The following is a 17432-nucleotide window of genomic DNA, read 5'->3' on the forward strand; positions in this document are numbered from 1 at the left end:
ATTTGGGATTGTTCTTAATTTCCTCAATTAAGTTGGAAAAATAGGATTATCGAGCAGCAGTGAGGGCTCTTCGATACTGCACGGAACTGTCTTTCCAAGCTAGTCGGAAGACTCCTAGTTTGGTGTGGCACCATTTCCGTTCCAATTTTCTGGAAGCTTTCTTCAGAGCTCGGGTATTTTCTGTATACCAGGGACCTAGTTTCTTGTGACAAATGTTTTTAGTGTTTGGGGTGCAACTGCATCTAGGGTATTGCGCAAGGTTAAATTGAGTTCCTCAGTTAGGTGGTTAACTGATTTTTGTCCTCTGACGTCCTTGGGTAGGCAGAGGGAGTCTGGAAGGGATTCAAGGAATCTTTGGGTTGTCTGAGAATTTATAGCATGACTTTCGATGCTCCTTGTTTGGGATCTGAGCAGATTATTTGTTGCGATTCCAGGGTTATGAGGAAAAACATTAAGATCCACAACATTTATTCCATGGGACAAAACTAGGTCCAGAGTATGACTGTGGCAGTGAGTCGGTCCAGAGACATGTTGGACAAAACCCACTGAGTCGATGATGGCTCCGAAAGCCTTTTGGAGTGGGTCTGTGGACTTTTCCATGTGAATATTAAAGTCACCAAAAATGTGAATATTATCTGCTATGACTGCAAGGTCTGATAGGAATTCAGGAAACTCCGTGAGAAATGCTGTATATGGCCCAGGAGGCCTGTAAACTGTAGCTAGAAAAAGTGATTGGGTAGGCTGCATAGATTTCATGACTAGAAGCTCAAAAGATGAAAACACAGGGGAGGGTTTTGTAAATTGAAATTTGCTATCGTAAATGTTAGCAACACCTCCGCCTTTGCGGGATGCACGGGGGATATGGTCACTAGTGTAGCCAGGAGGTGAGGCCTCATTTAACACAGTAAATTCATCAAGCTTAAGCCATGTTTCAGTTAGGTCAATCACATCAAGATTATGATCAGTGAATAGTTCATTGACTATAACTGCCTTTGAAGTGAGGGATCTAACATTAAGTAGCCCTATTTTGAGATGTGAGGTATCACAATCTCTTTCAATAATGGCAGGAATGGAGGAGGTCTTTATTCTAGTGAGATTGCAAAGGCGAACACTGCCATGTTTAGTTTTGCCCAACCTAGGTCGAGGCACCGGTTGAACGTTTCTGTCAGCTGAATGAGCGACACCAGTTGAGCATTCCTACAGCAGCATTTCCCTTCAGAAGCCATGAGAAAGTTGTCCAGCTGTGGGGACTGTGCGAGGGGATTTATACTAACGTTACTATCTGTATTTACTGGTGGCACAGACGCTGTTTCATCCTTTCCTACACTGAAATTACCCTTGCCTAACGATTGCGTCTGAAGCTGGGCTTGCAGCACAGCTATCCTCACTGTAAGGCGATTGTTCTACTCTATATTATGAGAACAGCGACTGCAATGAGAAGGCATCATGTTAATGTTACTACTACTTCGGCTGTTGGAGGTCCTGATGAACGTCCGGAGTGAAAAAGTTGAATGAAAACAATTTGAGCGAGGGAAAAACTAAAAATAGAAACGCTAATTAAAAAGTAAAAACCGTAAAGTTGTAAGGTAGCAAAGTACGGTTGGCAACAAGACGCACAGCAGCACGTAAACAAGTCTGTAAGTTGTGACCAGAAATAATAAATATGTACAGGTTTCAACAAAGCACTGAGTAAAGGTTTGGAATACTTATGTAAATGTGATAGTTCAGTTTAAACAATTTTATCAATTTTAGAATAAGGCTGTAACTTAACAAAATGTGGACAAAGCCAAGGGGTCTGAATATTTTCCAAATGCACTATAAAATATATATACATAAAATATAGCATTTCATGAAAACAGTTGTTATTTTGAGGGAGAAATCAATTACTTCATACATTGTACATAAATGGTGGGACGAAACGTGTCACCTCCCAGCCTTTATCATTAACATGCCCTTACACAGAGCTCTGTGCCCACTGAAATTTCACCATGGGAATTGCCTTGCTCCACGAACAAGAGCAGCAGGAGCAACACAGTGAGCCTGTGTGATTGAGTGGCATGCCATCTCTTGTGGATTAATCAACTCCCACTCAATTTAGCCGCTTATTTACTTTCAAGTATTCCCCTCTTAACCAAATCTGCATTTTGCATGTTGATGTCCATGCTCTCGCTTCCTATTTTGAGTTCATTGTATGATTACCTTTTATTCAAAGGACACAATCATTAAGTTTGCTGACGACACAACGGTGGTAGGCCTGATCACCGACAATGAAGAGACAGCTTATAGGGAGGGAGGAGGTCTAAGACCTGGCAGTGTGGTGCAAAGACAACAAACACTCCCTCAACGTGAGCAAGACAAAGAAGATACTCGTGGACTACAGGAAAAGGAGGGCCGAACACGCCCCCATTCACATCGACAGGGCTTTAGTAGTGTGAGTCGAGAGTTTCAAGTTCCTTGGTGTCCACATCACCAACAAACTATCATGGTACAAATACACCAATAAAGTTGTGAAGAGGGCACGACAACTCCTATTCCCACTCAGGAGACTGAAAATATTTGGCATGGGTCCTCAAAAAGTTCTACAGCTGCACCATCGAGAGCATCCTGACCGGTTCATCATCGCCTGGTATGGAAACTGCTCGGCGTGTACTGTAAAGACTCACGCAAGTCATAGACTGTTCTCTTTGTTAACGCACGGCAAACGGTACCGGAGCGCCAAGTCTAGGTCCAAAAGTCTTGTTAACAGCTTCTACCCCCAAGCCATAATACTGCTGAATAATTAATCAAATGGCCACCCGGACTATATGCATAGTCACTTTAACTATACATTCATGTACATACTACCTCAATCAGCCTGACTAACCGTATGTAGCTTCGCCACTTTTATAGCCTCATGTAGCCTGTCTTTTTACTGTTGTTTTATTTATTTACTTACCTATTGTTTACCTAACACCTTTTTTGCACTATTGGTTAGAGCCTGTAAGTAAGCAGTTCACTGTAAGGTTGTATTCAGCGCAAGTGACAAATCAACTTTGATTTGATTTGATTCGACCATTTGCATTGACAACCCCCTTTCTTTTTACACTGCAGCTACTATCTGTTTATTATCTATGCATAGTCACTTTACCCCTACTTACATGTACAAATTACCTCGGCTAACATTGATTCAGTACTGGTACCCCCCTGTATATAGCCTCATTACTGTTATTTTATTGTTTATTGTATATTTTAGATTTTTTTAAACTTGGCTAGTTTAGTAAATATTTTCTTAACTCTATTTTCTTAAAACTGCATTGTTGTTTAAGGGCTTGTAAGTAAGCATTTCAATGTACGGTTGTATTCGGTGCATGTGACAAATACAATTGTATTTTATTTGATTCTTTGACATGTCTTCATGACTGATAGGATGGTTGACTTCACACTACTGTATAAGAGAGGCGAGGGAGCAAATGTCAACTCCAATTAGCAAAGCAGCAAGTGTCTATTCTTCTGATCCAGCTCCTGAAGGCATGAACCTTTTCTATCTGCACCCCAGAGCTTTTGGAGAGATATAGTCAGCCTGGGAATCCATTAAGGTAACGTCTGTGGGTTATTTTGAGATGACAAAACCTTTCACATTATTGAGCTGCTGCTTCCACTGTTGTGATACTCTCTGATTCTCTCTCTCCTCTGGCATCACCGCAAGTGATCACCATCAGGTTCAGCAGTATTACCAATAGTTGACCCTCCCGCTGAATGTCCAGTCAATACAAGGATTCCATCTGGGGCCTCCATCTGTCTCTCAGTGACTCAGTCCATTCCACTAGACCACTCCCTGTGGACTCCATCCAGGTGCTCTAGTTGAGACCAACCAATGGAAATCCATCCCCATTGTTTTTTGACTTGGCTATTTTTATTAACAAATCGTTGCTGTCTGATGAATACCTTTCATCTCCTAAACAGAAACGTTTTGAGAAATTGAAAAACATGTACATATTTTCCCATTAATGAGCATACAATTATGAAACTTCAGAAGTTAATTTGAATATACTGTAGAGTGGGGTCTAAAATATTGGCACACTTATTTTATACTAATACAATTGTTCAGAGAAAGAGATTTAGTTTTACAAGTAAATTTTTTGTCTCAAAAACTTAGGGTCAAATTGATTAACACCCCTAAAGATACTTATACATAAAGTAGACAAAAGTTTAGCATTTAGTCCAATATTCCTAGCACACAATGACAAAATCAAGATTGTAACTGCATTTTCAAGTCACTTTTATTGTGAATAATAATATAATTTGTTTCTAAACACTTCGACATTAATGTGGATGCTACCATGATTATGGATCATTTTGAATGAATCGTGATAAATTATTAGTGAGAAAGTTACAGAGGTTCAAAAATCCTACCCCCAAGACATAACATCCCCTGTTATTGTTTATGGTGAGAGGTTAGTATGTCTTGGAGGTATGATCTTTGACCACCTGAAACCTTGTCACTCATAATTTTTCACAATTTATTCCATAAGCATGGTAGCATCCACGTCAATGTATAAGTGTGAGCAACTGTATTGATATAAAATAATATAATTCTACAATTTTTTTTGGAGCATACAATATAGCTCAGTATTTACAGTGGGGCAAAAAAGTATTTAGTCAGCCACCAATTGTGCAAGTTCTCCCACTTAAACATGAGAGAGGCCTGTAATTTTCATCATAGGTACACTTCAACTATGACAGACAAAATGAAAAAGATATGCATTTCATTTTATGCCTTTTCCAGTCCAAGATTGCTCTTTATTCACTCAATGTAACTGAAAATATGGTAATGCTTTGCCAGCGTTTGCAGTATGTGTGCATTTGGAACACTCCCACTCTCTCATTGGCAGCAGTCTCCCCACTGGGCACAGACATGAACTCAAATTCTATTCCATGTTGGTTCAATGTAATTTTATCGAAATGATGTGGAAACAATGTTGATTCAACCAGTGTGTGCCCAGTGGGTCCTGAGCCAACTAGTCAACTGTAATGGTAGTTTGTCAATGTGCAGCAGATTCAAGGACAGACACTCCAAACAGGATCTGCCAAGCCCTTGCTTACATTTTTTTTTTGTATAAATGTTTGTCCCTCTTGGGTCAAAGTTGTAAGCCCCTCTGAGGTTATGATTGGTTTTATTCACCATCAGTGGTGTGTATTCATGGATGCCAAGAGAAGCCAGGATTCCCCCAAAATGTGCCAACAAAACCCCCCCAAAAACATAGAAAATCATTTATATTTTGTCTCTCTGTGTTTCATAAGCATCCGAGCGAGCAAAACAGCACCCCTCTGTCTCTGTATGTGATAAAAATATAAAATAATAGCCAATAAACATTCTCTGTACTGGACAATGATTATAACAGCGATTCTGACCCATACATAAATTCATACATTGTTGTGCCCCTGGCCTGAGAGGATGGAAGTTCAATATGTAGCTAGATGTAGAAGGCTAATGTTAACTAGCTAATTTTGCCCATGAAATGAAATTAGGCTAGCGAGAAAGCCTTTTAGCCAGGTAGCCTAGGACACAAAAAATGAAAGCTTGTACTGTATGGCAGAGTCATAGACCTTTTCGTAAACATGAAGGAGAGTAGGATGGCATTGACATTTCTCTATAAGTAGGGTGAGTCAACATGTCTTTTCTACTTGCACGAATGCTCACACACACAGAAATCTGAACCATGGACAGTCACATCATATTTAGCTTACGTTGATTGGACTAAATTGTTTTTGGTATGTTTTAGTTGTCACTGTATTAGACTAAGCATAGCTGATTTGATGATGTTGAAATGGTGATGGAATAGTGGAGGCAGCTCCAGTTTTCTTTGGGACTTGCGGTAACATTAACTTGCTTGACCATGCTGTAGGTCATGTAACTGTTTGTTACATGCAATATGCTTTGTGGACTTCACTGGACATAGGTTTATCTCCGGTTTTGTGATGAAACAAAGGTGTGGTTTAATTTATTCTGCCACTGTGTCTTCTTATTGCTCTTGGCCTTAGGACTATATATCACTGTGGTAATTTATATGAACTAACAGGTTATAGAGAAAACAACACAATTATCACAACACATAGGTTGTAATATGGCTTTTTTTCTGTCTTGGCTTCCCACGCGCCGCTACTGTTCACCGTTGCCAATCATAATCAGGGCTGTTTATGCATTCCATATCGTATAATGAGGCTTCGAGGAAACATTCAGCCGTAATGGCGTTCTACTTGACTGAACATCCACTGTCTTGGGCCTTTTCTAATTTTCATGTATCAACACAGTGACAATGCAATAGATGCTACTGCCATTTATGGGCCTCCACAAAGCAATGTAAACAATACGAAATCACCAAAGCAATCGAAACAAAATCAAAATCACTACATTTCTACTATTAATGCTCTATCAACATTCACTGGCTCCGAAGCAGCCCCTTCTGCTTGTTTTCTTCTCTCTACCTTCTTTGTCTGATTGTCACTCTTTTTCTGTTAATACATTGTCTTCATCTCCATCTGCGGGAGATAGATCATGTGCTAACCCCATCTGTATGTTAATAATTATCAAAAAAAGACAAACACTCATCTTCCTTCTAGTATGAGCTAAAATGTATGCATAAGGAAAGGTACATGTCTATGATGATACCCAAGAGACTGTCAACCCCCCCGGGATCTTAACACGTACACATTAAGAATGCACAATTTTTGGGGACTGGTTTTGGATAGTGAGTGCTACTTTCAAAACTACTGGCTGAAATTATACAAAACCTCTGGAGCATCGCTTTAACCCTAATCACTCACTAGCATGCCACAACCTAACCTGCCAATAATGTATGACATAAAGGTCGGTCGTTTTGAGATTTGGAAAATGAGAGCGTTTCTCAGTCTGTTGTTATTCATACATGAGCATTTGTGAGTGTTTAGCAGTGAGATGACCCACATGGAGTAGTAAAATGTCCCTGTTTCAATGAATGAAACTGGAACGGACATGAAAGGCCTTATTCACCATATAATGAGCCTGATGCGAGTTCATAAATTTATGCCAAGCTGAGACTTCTGTGTCCACTCACCGCAGATAGAAATAGAACATAATATCGGAAATGAAACTAAAAATAATCATCAAGAGACCTGTTAGCAAATGCATCTCCTTAATCGTCTTTGGTTGTACTGTAGTTACTTGCTCTGTCTTTTATGTGAAAGATGTGGGTGGTTCAAACCAATTCCAATCCAGGTCTATTGTTCACATTCCACATACAGTACATTGCACATATTATGTAACTTGTGTGATCAACACAGGGCTATAAATCTTGACACATTAATTAAACATGTCAAATGTTATAAACAGCATTCAAAGCTTTAAAGCATAACATAGAACTGTTTTAATGTGCATTCCCGTGACCACATTTTTGCTCGGTTTTTCCTCTTCACCAAATGTTCATGGCACCTGCAACTCTCTGTTTATCATATATGCATACTCACTTTATCTATATATTCATGTACATATGTACATACTAACTCAATTGGCACGACCAACCACTGCTCCCGCACATTGACTAACCGGGATATCTGCATTGTGTCCCGCCACCCACCACCCGCCAACCCCTCTTTACGCTACTGCTACTCTCTGTTCATCATATATGCACAGTCACTTTAACCATATCTACATGTAAATACTACCTCAATCAGCCCGACTAACCGGTGTCTGCATGTAGCCTTGCTACTGTATACAGCCTCGCTACTGTTCTTCACTGTCTTTTTACTGTTGTTTTTGTTTCTTTACTGACCTATTGTTCACCTAATACCTTTTTTGTACTATTGGTTAGAGCCTGTAAGTAAGCATTTCACTGTAAGGTCTACTACACCTGTTGTATTCGGCACATGTGACAAATAAACTTTGATTTGATTTGACCTAGTCCTCAGCACAAGACACCTAATGATCCTACACACCAATAATACTGTTGTCTGAATTGTAGTCTACACTTACCTCCAAAAGTAACAGTGACATCTTCTCTCTCTGAAAAAACCATTTCACTGGACAGTGTGATTGATTTGCTGACATTATGAAGACAGGGCCCCAAGGCATCCAGGACACACATTCTGTACTAAAGATGCGGCCCAGGATCTTAAAGTGGAACTGACAGCGTTTTAACTATTTTGCAGGTATGAAACAAACAGACAATCATACAATCCGTGAAAAATATAACATTTCCAGTTTATGCTACAAAACCAACTATACAAGAGGTTTTAAAAATAGATTATATTTGACATTTCATGATGTAAACTAAGGAATTGTTGGCAGAATAGATGGATGCAGTTCAATGCATGATTAATATAATTCACCAATACATTTCTTGATAGTCCAAAGAATATTGCTATCGGGTTGTAAATCACAGCTGGCCTGGTACATTATTTTTCTGCCTCCATTCGGGAGGTACCATTTCAGTTTCAATGACTCAATATTTTGGACAAAAATGAACGAATGTAACTAAGGCTGGGAATGTCAATACAAACAAACTAGCAAGGGCTATGATAACAAATCAGTCATAACATGGCTAAAATGCTAGCGTATGGAGGACGTCATATCATTGGTGCAGTGGGTGAGTGACTGACTTTTCCCCTCGTATTGTTTTTCGTTGGCTACACAGCCTCAGGAGGCTGAAGAAATTCGGCTTGTCACCAAAAGCACTCACAAACTTCTACAGATGCACAATCGAGAGCATCCTGGCGGGCTGTATCACCGCCTGGTACGGCAACTGCTCCGCCCTCAACCGTAAGGCTCTCCAGAGGGTAGTGAGGTCTGCACAACGCATCACCGGGGGCAAACTACCTGCCCTCCAGGACACCTACACCACCCGATGTTACAGGAAGGCCATAAAGATCATCAAGGACATCAACCACCCGAACCACTGCCTGTTCACCCCGCTATCATCCAGAAGGCGAGGTCAGTACAGGTGCATCAAAGCTGGGACCGAGAGACTGAAAAACAGCTTCTGTCTCAAGGCCATCAGACTGTTAAACAGCCACCACTAACATTGAGTGGCTGCTGCCAACACACTGTCATTGACACTGACCCAACTCCAGCCACTTTAATAATGGGAATTGATGGGAAATGATGTAAATATATCACTAGCCACTTTAAACAATGCTACCTTATATAATGTTACTTACCCTACATTATTCATCTCATATGCATACGTATATACTGTACTCTACATCATCGACTGCATCCTTATGTAATACATGTATCACTAGCCACTTTAACTATGCCACTTTGTTTACTTTGTCTACATACTCATCTCATATGTATATACTGTACTCGATACCATCTACTGTATGCTGCTCTGTACCATCACTCATTCATATATCCTTATGTACATATTCCTTATCCCCTTACACTGTGTATAAGACAGTAGTTTTGGAATTGTTAGTTAGATTACTTGTTTGTTATCACTGCATTGTCGGAACTAGAAGCACAAGCATTTCGCTACACTCGCATTAACATCTGCTAACCATGTGTATGTGACAAATAAAATTTGATTTGATTTGATTTGATTTGATTCGATTTGATTTAGAGATGCACTTGTCATTTGGTTAGCTAGCAAGAAATATGAATTGCTTTGCTAGCTAGCTATGCTGAACAACTGTTATCCAGTTAGCATATCTCTCGAGGTCGCAAATTCACTATGGCTAGCTATCTACTCCAATTTCAGAGCTTGAGTGTGCCAGAGCACAGAATAACTGATAAATTTACGAATGTCCAAGACCCACTGAATATGACCGGTATTATATGACTGCTGAGGACTGGGGTTAAAGTAATTTTCTCTGTTGAATCCCCTTTCCAATTGTTTGGGGCATCTGGAAAAAAGCTGTCCGGAGAAGACAAGGTGAGCGCTACCATCAGTCCTGTGTCATGCCAACAGTAAAGCATCCTGAGACCCTTCATGTGTGGGGTTGCTTCTCAGCCAAGGGAGTGGGCTCACTCACAATTTTGCCTAAGAACACAGCCATGAATAAAGAATGGTACCAACACATCCTCCGAGAGCAACTTCTCCCAACCGTCCAGGAACAGTTTGGTGACGAACAATGTCTTTTCCAGCATGATGGAGCACCTTGCAATAAGGCAAAAGTGATAACTAAGTGGCTCGGGGAACAAAACATCGATATGTTGGGTCCATGGCCAGGAAACTCCCCAGACCTTAATCCCATTGAGAACTTGTGGTCAATCCTCAAGAGGAGGGTGGACAAACAAAAACCCACAAATTCTGACAAACTCCAAGCATTGATTATGCAAGAATGGGCTGCCATTAGTCAGGATGTGGCCCAGAAGTTAATTGACAGCATGCCAGGGTAGATTTCAGAGGTCTTGAAAAAGAAGGGCCAACACTGCAAATATTTACTCTTTTCATCAACTTCATGTAATTGTCAATAAAAGCCTTTGACACTTATGAAATGCTTGTAATTATACTTCAGTATTCCATAGTAACATTTGACAAAAATATCTGACACTGAAGCAGCAAACTTTGTGGAAATTAATATTTGTGTCATTCTCAAAACTTTTGGCCACGACTGTACTGTATATGAACCGATTTTTAAAGTAATATTTCATGTTGCTAAAATGCTGTCGGTTCCACTTTAAGCACAACAAACTCATAACATATTGTACAAATTGGATTCATAACATATCATACATATCAACATATCATACAAATTGAAAATTGCAAACATATCATATGACATGGATAATATAGTAAACAATGGGATGACGTAGTACACAACAAACTTGGCCTTGGAGCATCACTTTCAAAACTACTGACTGAAATTATACAACAGTTTGGGAGCGTCCCTCTTACTTAGTCAGAATTTAACTGTTCTTGTCCTCTTTTCTCTTTGTGTTCATCTGATGGTGGTGTGTGATGGTGAATTAATGAAAAATGGATGTGAAAGTGCCTTTCTGTTCTCAATGCATTTGGTGTCTTATTAAAACCCCAGACAGAAGCCTTTATAGTGAGGAGGCGGTTGTGAGTCTTGGGTCATTCCAATTTATCAAATTATCCCACTGATTGTGGAGACGGACACTATTTTGTTATTAGTACGCCGGCTAAACGCAATGCAGCTGTCAAGGCAAATCCTTGGCAGTATCTGCTTCTGAAATAATTGCCTATTTACGGACCCACTGAGGTGTAGAGGATGAAATGTGGCTCAATGAGGCTACCTCGGTGCTGTCAAGGCTGAGGAGTGCTTCCTGGTGTTCCCCTTACCTACAGTATCTGCCCTCTCTATAGTTCTGTCTTTCTACTCACTGTAGAACTCCCTTCTCAACTGCCTCTGTAAATGCTGGTGTGATATTTGGTCATATGATTTTTATTTAAATGCACTGAGTAATTCATAATTATATTATTAACGAGAGAAAAAAAAAGGAATACATCCCTATTGTTGGGCAGTCATTCCCATATTGTATGGGAAATTAGTTGATATGCTGGGGGTATTACATACAACTTACCACGTGGCCATTTTCCTAACTTGTGTAAATCTATCCATGAGTTTCTTAGAATAGTGTCAGAATTTATTTTTGACCACCACTTCAACCCAATGTACTGGCTGGTTGCTCTTTTGTTTGGTCGTTCATATCAAGGACCTCCTGTGGGCTCTCATTATACATTGTGCAAAACAAAGGCTCACCCTGTTTTCATTTCTGCTCTTTCATCCGTTAATTGTGCCCCTTATCAGCAATCACTCTGATCTGATCAAAGAGAATAGAGTCTGGAGAGGACATCTTGTCTGCTGAATGGATGATGGACCCCTAACGATTGCTGATACATCGTTTAGTCTACCAGTTGCTATCTGAGAGAACTCTAAGAGGACCATGATCCCCTATCTTATCTCCGTGATGCAAGGACGTCTTCTGACATAAGTACACTTTGGCAATCGATCAGTGCATTTCATGTTGAAAGTGTCCATCTCTCTCATCTTCACTCTTTTTGACTGCTTTCTAGTATGGATGTGCCAATTTAGTCAAGTCTGGTAAGAGTGCCTTGGTGTTTCAGTGTTATTACTGTGGGGTTTCTGAATATGCTGTAAGTTGGAGCAGCAAAGTCCTTCCAAGTCATGAAATAGGAATATCTTGTCGATAGATCAAGCACCACACTCCAAGAGGGTTTGCGCAAAATTAAGCTACTTTACAATGCTACAGTATAACAATGCTATAAGGATATCCAGAGATAGTTTGTAATACTTTATCTAGAATACAACTTTATTGTCCATCGTCACTGACATTTGAGAAGTTGAAGTGCCTTGCTCAAGGGCACAACGGCAGTAGGTGGCACCTACCCCCCACTTATTAGTCTGTCTCGCTAACCTCCAGACCACCACCACCATAAAGAACCTGGCTCCTCAAAACAAAGTGCTACTTTATAGACAATTTCTTTACATAGCTGCTGCTCCCTTGGCTATAAGGGATGTAGCTAATGTCAAAGTGTTGAAAACAACAGCAGGCCGCTAGTTTAAACTGTAAAAATACATTTTGTTTATTTCGATGGGTGAGGGAGAAATTACCTGTAATATTGGTCACCATCTGGATGTCACAGTGACATGGCAATTAACTAAGGCTACTGCTCTCTGGAAGCATGACAACAAGCCGGTCACCGGTGTTGTATAGAGGTTCTTTTGCTGATCCGGTCGCACAGCCTCGGATAATCTTTTAAAAGTTTTCAGTTGATGTGTGAGTAAAGACAAGGGACATCAATAATAGATACTACCAGTGTCTTAGTTCAATGCAGTGGCATCCTATCACAAGAACAATAATAAAACACCTTTTGTTTTACCATACCATGTAAATAATAGGCCAGCCTACAGCAGGTACAAAAATATATATTCATGATTAGTTGACTGATTCAACTCAATTCCTTCACACCACACAAAGGAATGGGGTACCAAATAAGTAGTTACTTTCCATTTAAGAATCTGAAAACTATTCCTTTAGCTTTTAGTCCAAACAATAGAACAATTTAAAGAAAATTCTATCAACATATTCTCCTTTCGGGGATGTGTATCATATTCTCTTATTCTCCATGCAGTTTTTTACTGGTGCTTTAACTTTAGAGAGTCTTTTCCCTCCATTTTAAGGGCCACTTTAAAAATCAGACGACTGCTTCATTGACAGCCCTGCTCATTCTGCCAGATGATTACAGGCCTCTGCCTCTCCGAGCATGAAGGCTCCTCACATAGAATGATCAATTGATTGGTTGTGTTGAGGAGGACTTGAAAAAAAAATGCATGATGGAGTTATGGTGTTTGTGAGACTGTGAGAGGTCTTACATCACATGTTTGTGAAAGTTTCTGTTTCAGACTTGCGACAAAACCTTTATATAACATTTAACTGAATAACTGATATACATCTACAGTAATCCTCTGCCGGAGTGAGCAGGACCAAAAATCTGAGGTTGGAGAATTTTGCATTTTTTGAACACGTGAAACAGCTTTTACCTGCAATCTAGAGCCATAATTATTATGCTTCAATCTATGGAAAAAATGTGTCTATTTTTCTGCATATCTAAGCCTACCTCTTGATCTGTCTGTATCCTCCTGACTGGTGGTTCTTTTTTTAAAGAAACAAAATATATTTATCTACATCTCTGCTAAAATCAGGGTAAATTTTTTAAAGGAATGTGATTCTTAATTCAGCACATTTAGTAATTGCTTGCTTTTCCCAAGTCTACAATGCTTGCCAGCAGGACAAGCTTGCAAGAAAAGGTATACAAAGGTATACACCTCACACACATGGTTATGGTCTCTAAGACACCTGTACTATGTCAGATATACCGTTTTTGAGTTTGCATCTTAATATTAATAATAATAATATTTATATACAGTACCAGTCAAAAGTTTGGACACACCTACTCATTCAATGCCTTTTCTTTATTTGTATTATTTTCTACATTGTCAAATAATAGTGAAGACATCAGAATATGAAATAACACATATGGAATCATGTAGTAACCCAAAAAGTGTTAAACACATCAAAATACATTTTATATTTGAGATTCTTCAAAGTGGCCACACTTTGCCTTGATGACAGCTTTGCACACTCTTGGCATTCTCTCAACCAGCTTCATGAGGTAGTCACCTGGAATGAATTTCAATTAACAGGTGGCCCTTGTTAATTTGTGGAATTTCTTTCCTTTTTAATACATTTGAGCCAATCAGTTGTGCTGTGACAAGGTAGGGGTGTATACAGAAGATAGCCCTATTTGGTAAAAAAAACAATAATATAATAATATAATATATGCCACTTAGCAGACGCTTTTATCCAAAGCGACTTACAGTCATGTGTGCATAAATTCTACGTATGGGTGGTCCCGGGGATCGAACCCACTACCCTGGCGTTACAAGCGCCATGCTCTACCAACTGAGCTACAGAAGGACACATTATATTTTGGCAAGAACAGCTCAAATAAGAAAAGAGAAACAACAGTCCATCATCACTTTAAGACATGATGGTCAGTCAATACATAACATTTCAAGAACGTTTCTTCAAGTACTGTCGCAAAAAACATCAAGCGCTATGATGAAACTGGCTCTCATGAGGACCACCACAGGAATGGAAGACCCAGAGTTACCTCTTCTGCAGAGGATACGTTCATTAGTGTAACCAGCCTCAGAAATTGCAACCCAAATAAATGCTTCACAGAATTCAAGTAACAGACACATCTCAACATCAACTGTTCAGAGGAGACTGTGTGAATCAGGTCTTCATGGTCAAATTTCTACAAAGAAACCACTACTGAAGGACACCAATAAGAAGAAGAGACTTGCTTAGGCCAAGAAACACAAGCAATGGACATTAGACCAGTGGAAATCTGTCCTTGGTCTGATGAGTCCAAATTTGAGATTATTGGTTCCAACTGCCGTGTCTTTGTGAGACACAGAGTAGGCAAACGGATGTTCTCCGCATGTGTGGTTCCCACCGTGAAGCATGCAGTAGGAGGTGTGATGGTGTGGGGGGGTTTTGCTGGTGACACTGTCTGTGATTTATGGCACACTTAACCAGCATGACTACCACAGCATTCTGCAGCGATATGCCATCCCATCTTGTTTTCACTTAGTGGGACTATCATTTGTTTTTCAACAGGACAATGACCCAACAGACCTCCAAGCTGTATAAGGGCTATTTTACCAAAAGGAGAGTGATGCAATGCTGCATCAGATGACCTGGCCTCCACAATCACCCAACCTCACCCCAATTGTGATTGTTTGGGATGAGCTGGACTGCTGAGTGAAGTAAAAGCAGCCAACAAGTGCTCAGCATATGTGGGAACTCCTTCAAGACTGTTGGAAATGCATTCCAGGTGAAGCTAGATTAGAGAATGACAAAAGTGTGCAAAACTGCCATCAAGGCAAAGGCTGGCTACTTTGAAGAATCTAAAACATAACTATATTTAGATTTGTTTTTGATCAAATGTTTTAACACCTTTTTGGTTACTACCTGATTCCATATGTGTTATTTCATAGTTCTGATGACTTCATTACTTTTCTACAATGTAGAAAAAGGTAAAAATAAAGAAAAACCCTTGAATGAGTAGGTGTGTCCAAACTTTTATAATATAACAATAACATTTGACATAGAAACACCGGAATTTCGGCAGGTTTTGTGAAATTATGTTTATTAATTATGAAATTATGAAAACAATTAATAACATGCCATTTGACTGTAGGATAGGCAGTTTTCTGGAAATCTGGCTTTTATTCGGGTTTGCTTACATTTCTGTGATGTGTCGGACCAGGGCTCGGGCTTCAGCTCATAGGCCTTGGGTAATACAGGCTCTATTTTTCAGGCCTGATAAGAACTCTAACACACACACACCTCCAGCACTCTAAGCAGGTCCTAAGAGGGAATCAGACAATAAATATTATATTTATGAATATTATTCATCATATCGAATAAATATCCAGTAATAGTTTGTCTCTTATCGATTTTCCTGCCTCCTTGTATTCTATATTGATGCAAAGACCTTTACTAGTGAACGGCATTTCAAGTATTTTCAGTTAGCTGTTTCATTCTTATCTGATTCGTTCATTCATTCGACTGGCCTGTGCCCGGGGCGTCCAAATCACTATGTCTGCCCCTGAGTATAACGCCATGTAGGCTAATGACAGGTATAAGGGCAATGTTGAACAAGCTATCTTCCTCCTTATTCTCATGTGGAAATGTTGAGATGAAATTAATTACCTGCATCATCTCAGAGGGAGGGGAAATGGTGCATAAAACCCATGCAGGTTGACTACAGACAGGCATTATTGTAACACACACATACACATGCACGCATGCAAAGTCGCGCGCGCACACACACAACCACACACACACACAGCCTCTCTCACAGTTGCCTAGTTAAATAAAGGTTTAAAAAATAATTAATAAATACAAAATACACGCATACACGCGCGCGCACTCGCACGGCGAAGGGGAATCACTGAAGCTTGGATTTCACGTCGAGGCGCTCTTGCCCGATGCAATATGTTGCTAATCTGACTGCGCGTTGAATCATATCAGAGAGCCGCTTCATGTTTATCAACGTCAACCAGGGAAACCAGAGGCGGTTTTATCTCTTGCCCGAGCTCTTTCACTTTTTAACAAGGACGTACATAGCCCACGCGTAAAACCTCGACAGGACACGTGTAATTTTGAGTCAGAACGGAGGAAATAGAAGCAGGTTTTCTTCTAGGTTCTGAATAACGCGGGTGAAGTTTTGATTCATTAGAATCTGCAACGCATTGAACGCTTACTGTCAAAGTGCATGTGTGTTTTTTAGTAACACGAAGGAACGTTATAGCAATTTCCTAACTGCGAAAATTCAAAGCAACTATTCTTTGCAAGGGGTCCTACAAGTATGTATGATATCAACATGTTTGTACTACTAGATTCCCATCTGGACCTCCTTTAGAATTGTAGAGATCTGTGCAGTGATTGAAGTAGTTTTTATGTGTAAACCTTTTCCCCTTCTTATTGGAATAGTTCAAACAACATAAACCCTCAGGTTGACACTTTCCCTTTACCAATGATGTCAAATCTCGGATTTTAAGATTTTCAGAGAATGGTAAATGATCGATGGAAAATCATGAACAGTGTTTCAGAACTCGAAGATGGACATCAGCATAAATCTCAGGTAGGCATTGCATGCTGCAAGTATTCATTCATTGCTCTGCTCTGCTCAAAAAACAAACAAAAAAAGCAGGTGAAAAGCCTGCAGGTACCAGAAAGTATTTAATAAAAAAGCATTCATATTTTAGTGGCTCATAGTATTGCATAACTATGGCACATAGTTACACATAGAAAACGAATGACCATTTATTTCGTGGGAACTAAATGTGCCTTTTTACGAAAGCCATAGCCTACCTATCACATACGGTTAATACGGTCTAATGGTCCGACTTTA

The 17432-nt window shown here is 39.8% G+C and overlaps 1 protein-coding gene across 1 annotated transcript in view; it reads left to right on the forward strand.

Annotated features, from left to right (window-relative positions):
• Positions 1 to 16387: 16387 nt before the first annotated feature.
• The window catches only part of fibcd1a (fibrinogen C domain containing 1a), a 132524-nt gene continuing 131479 nt past the window's right edge, over positions 16388 to 17432 (forward strand). Inside the window, exons 1-2 of the mRNA XM_035784912.2 lie at positions 16388 to 16884; positions 17080 to 17162. Coding sequence (XP_035640805.1) covers positions 17091 to 17162 — 72 coding nt within the window. The 5' untranslated portion in view covers positions 16388 to 16884; positions 17080 to 17090. The remainder of the gene's footprint in view (positions 16885 to 17079; positions 17163 to 17432) is intronic.

Source organism: Oncorhynchus keta, chromosome 14 (assembly GCF_023373465.1).
Source record: "Oncorhynchus keta strain PuntledgeMale-10-30-2019 chromosome 14, Oket_V2, whole genome shotgun sequence".
Classification (NCBI taxonomy): domain Eukaryota; kingdom Metazoa; phylum Chordata; class Actinopteri; order Salmoniformes; family Salmonidae; genus Oncorhynchus; species Oncorhynchus keta.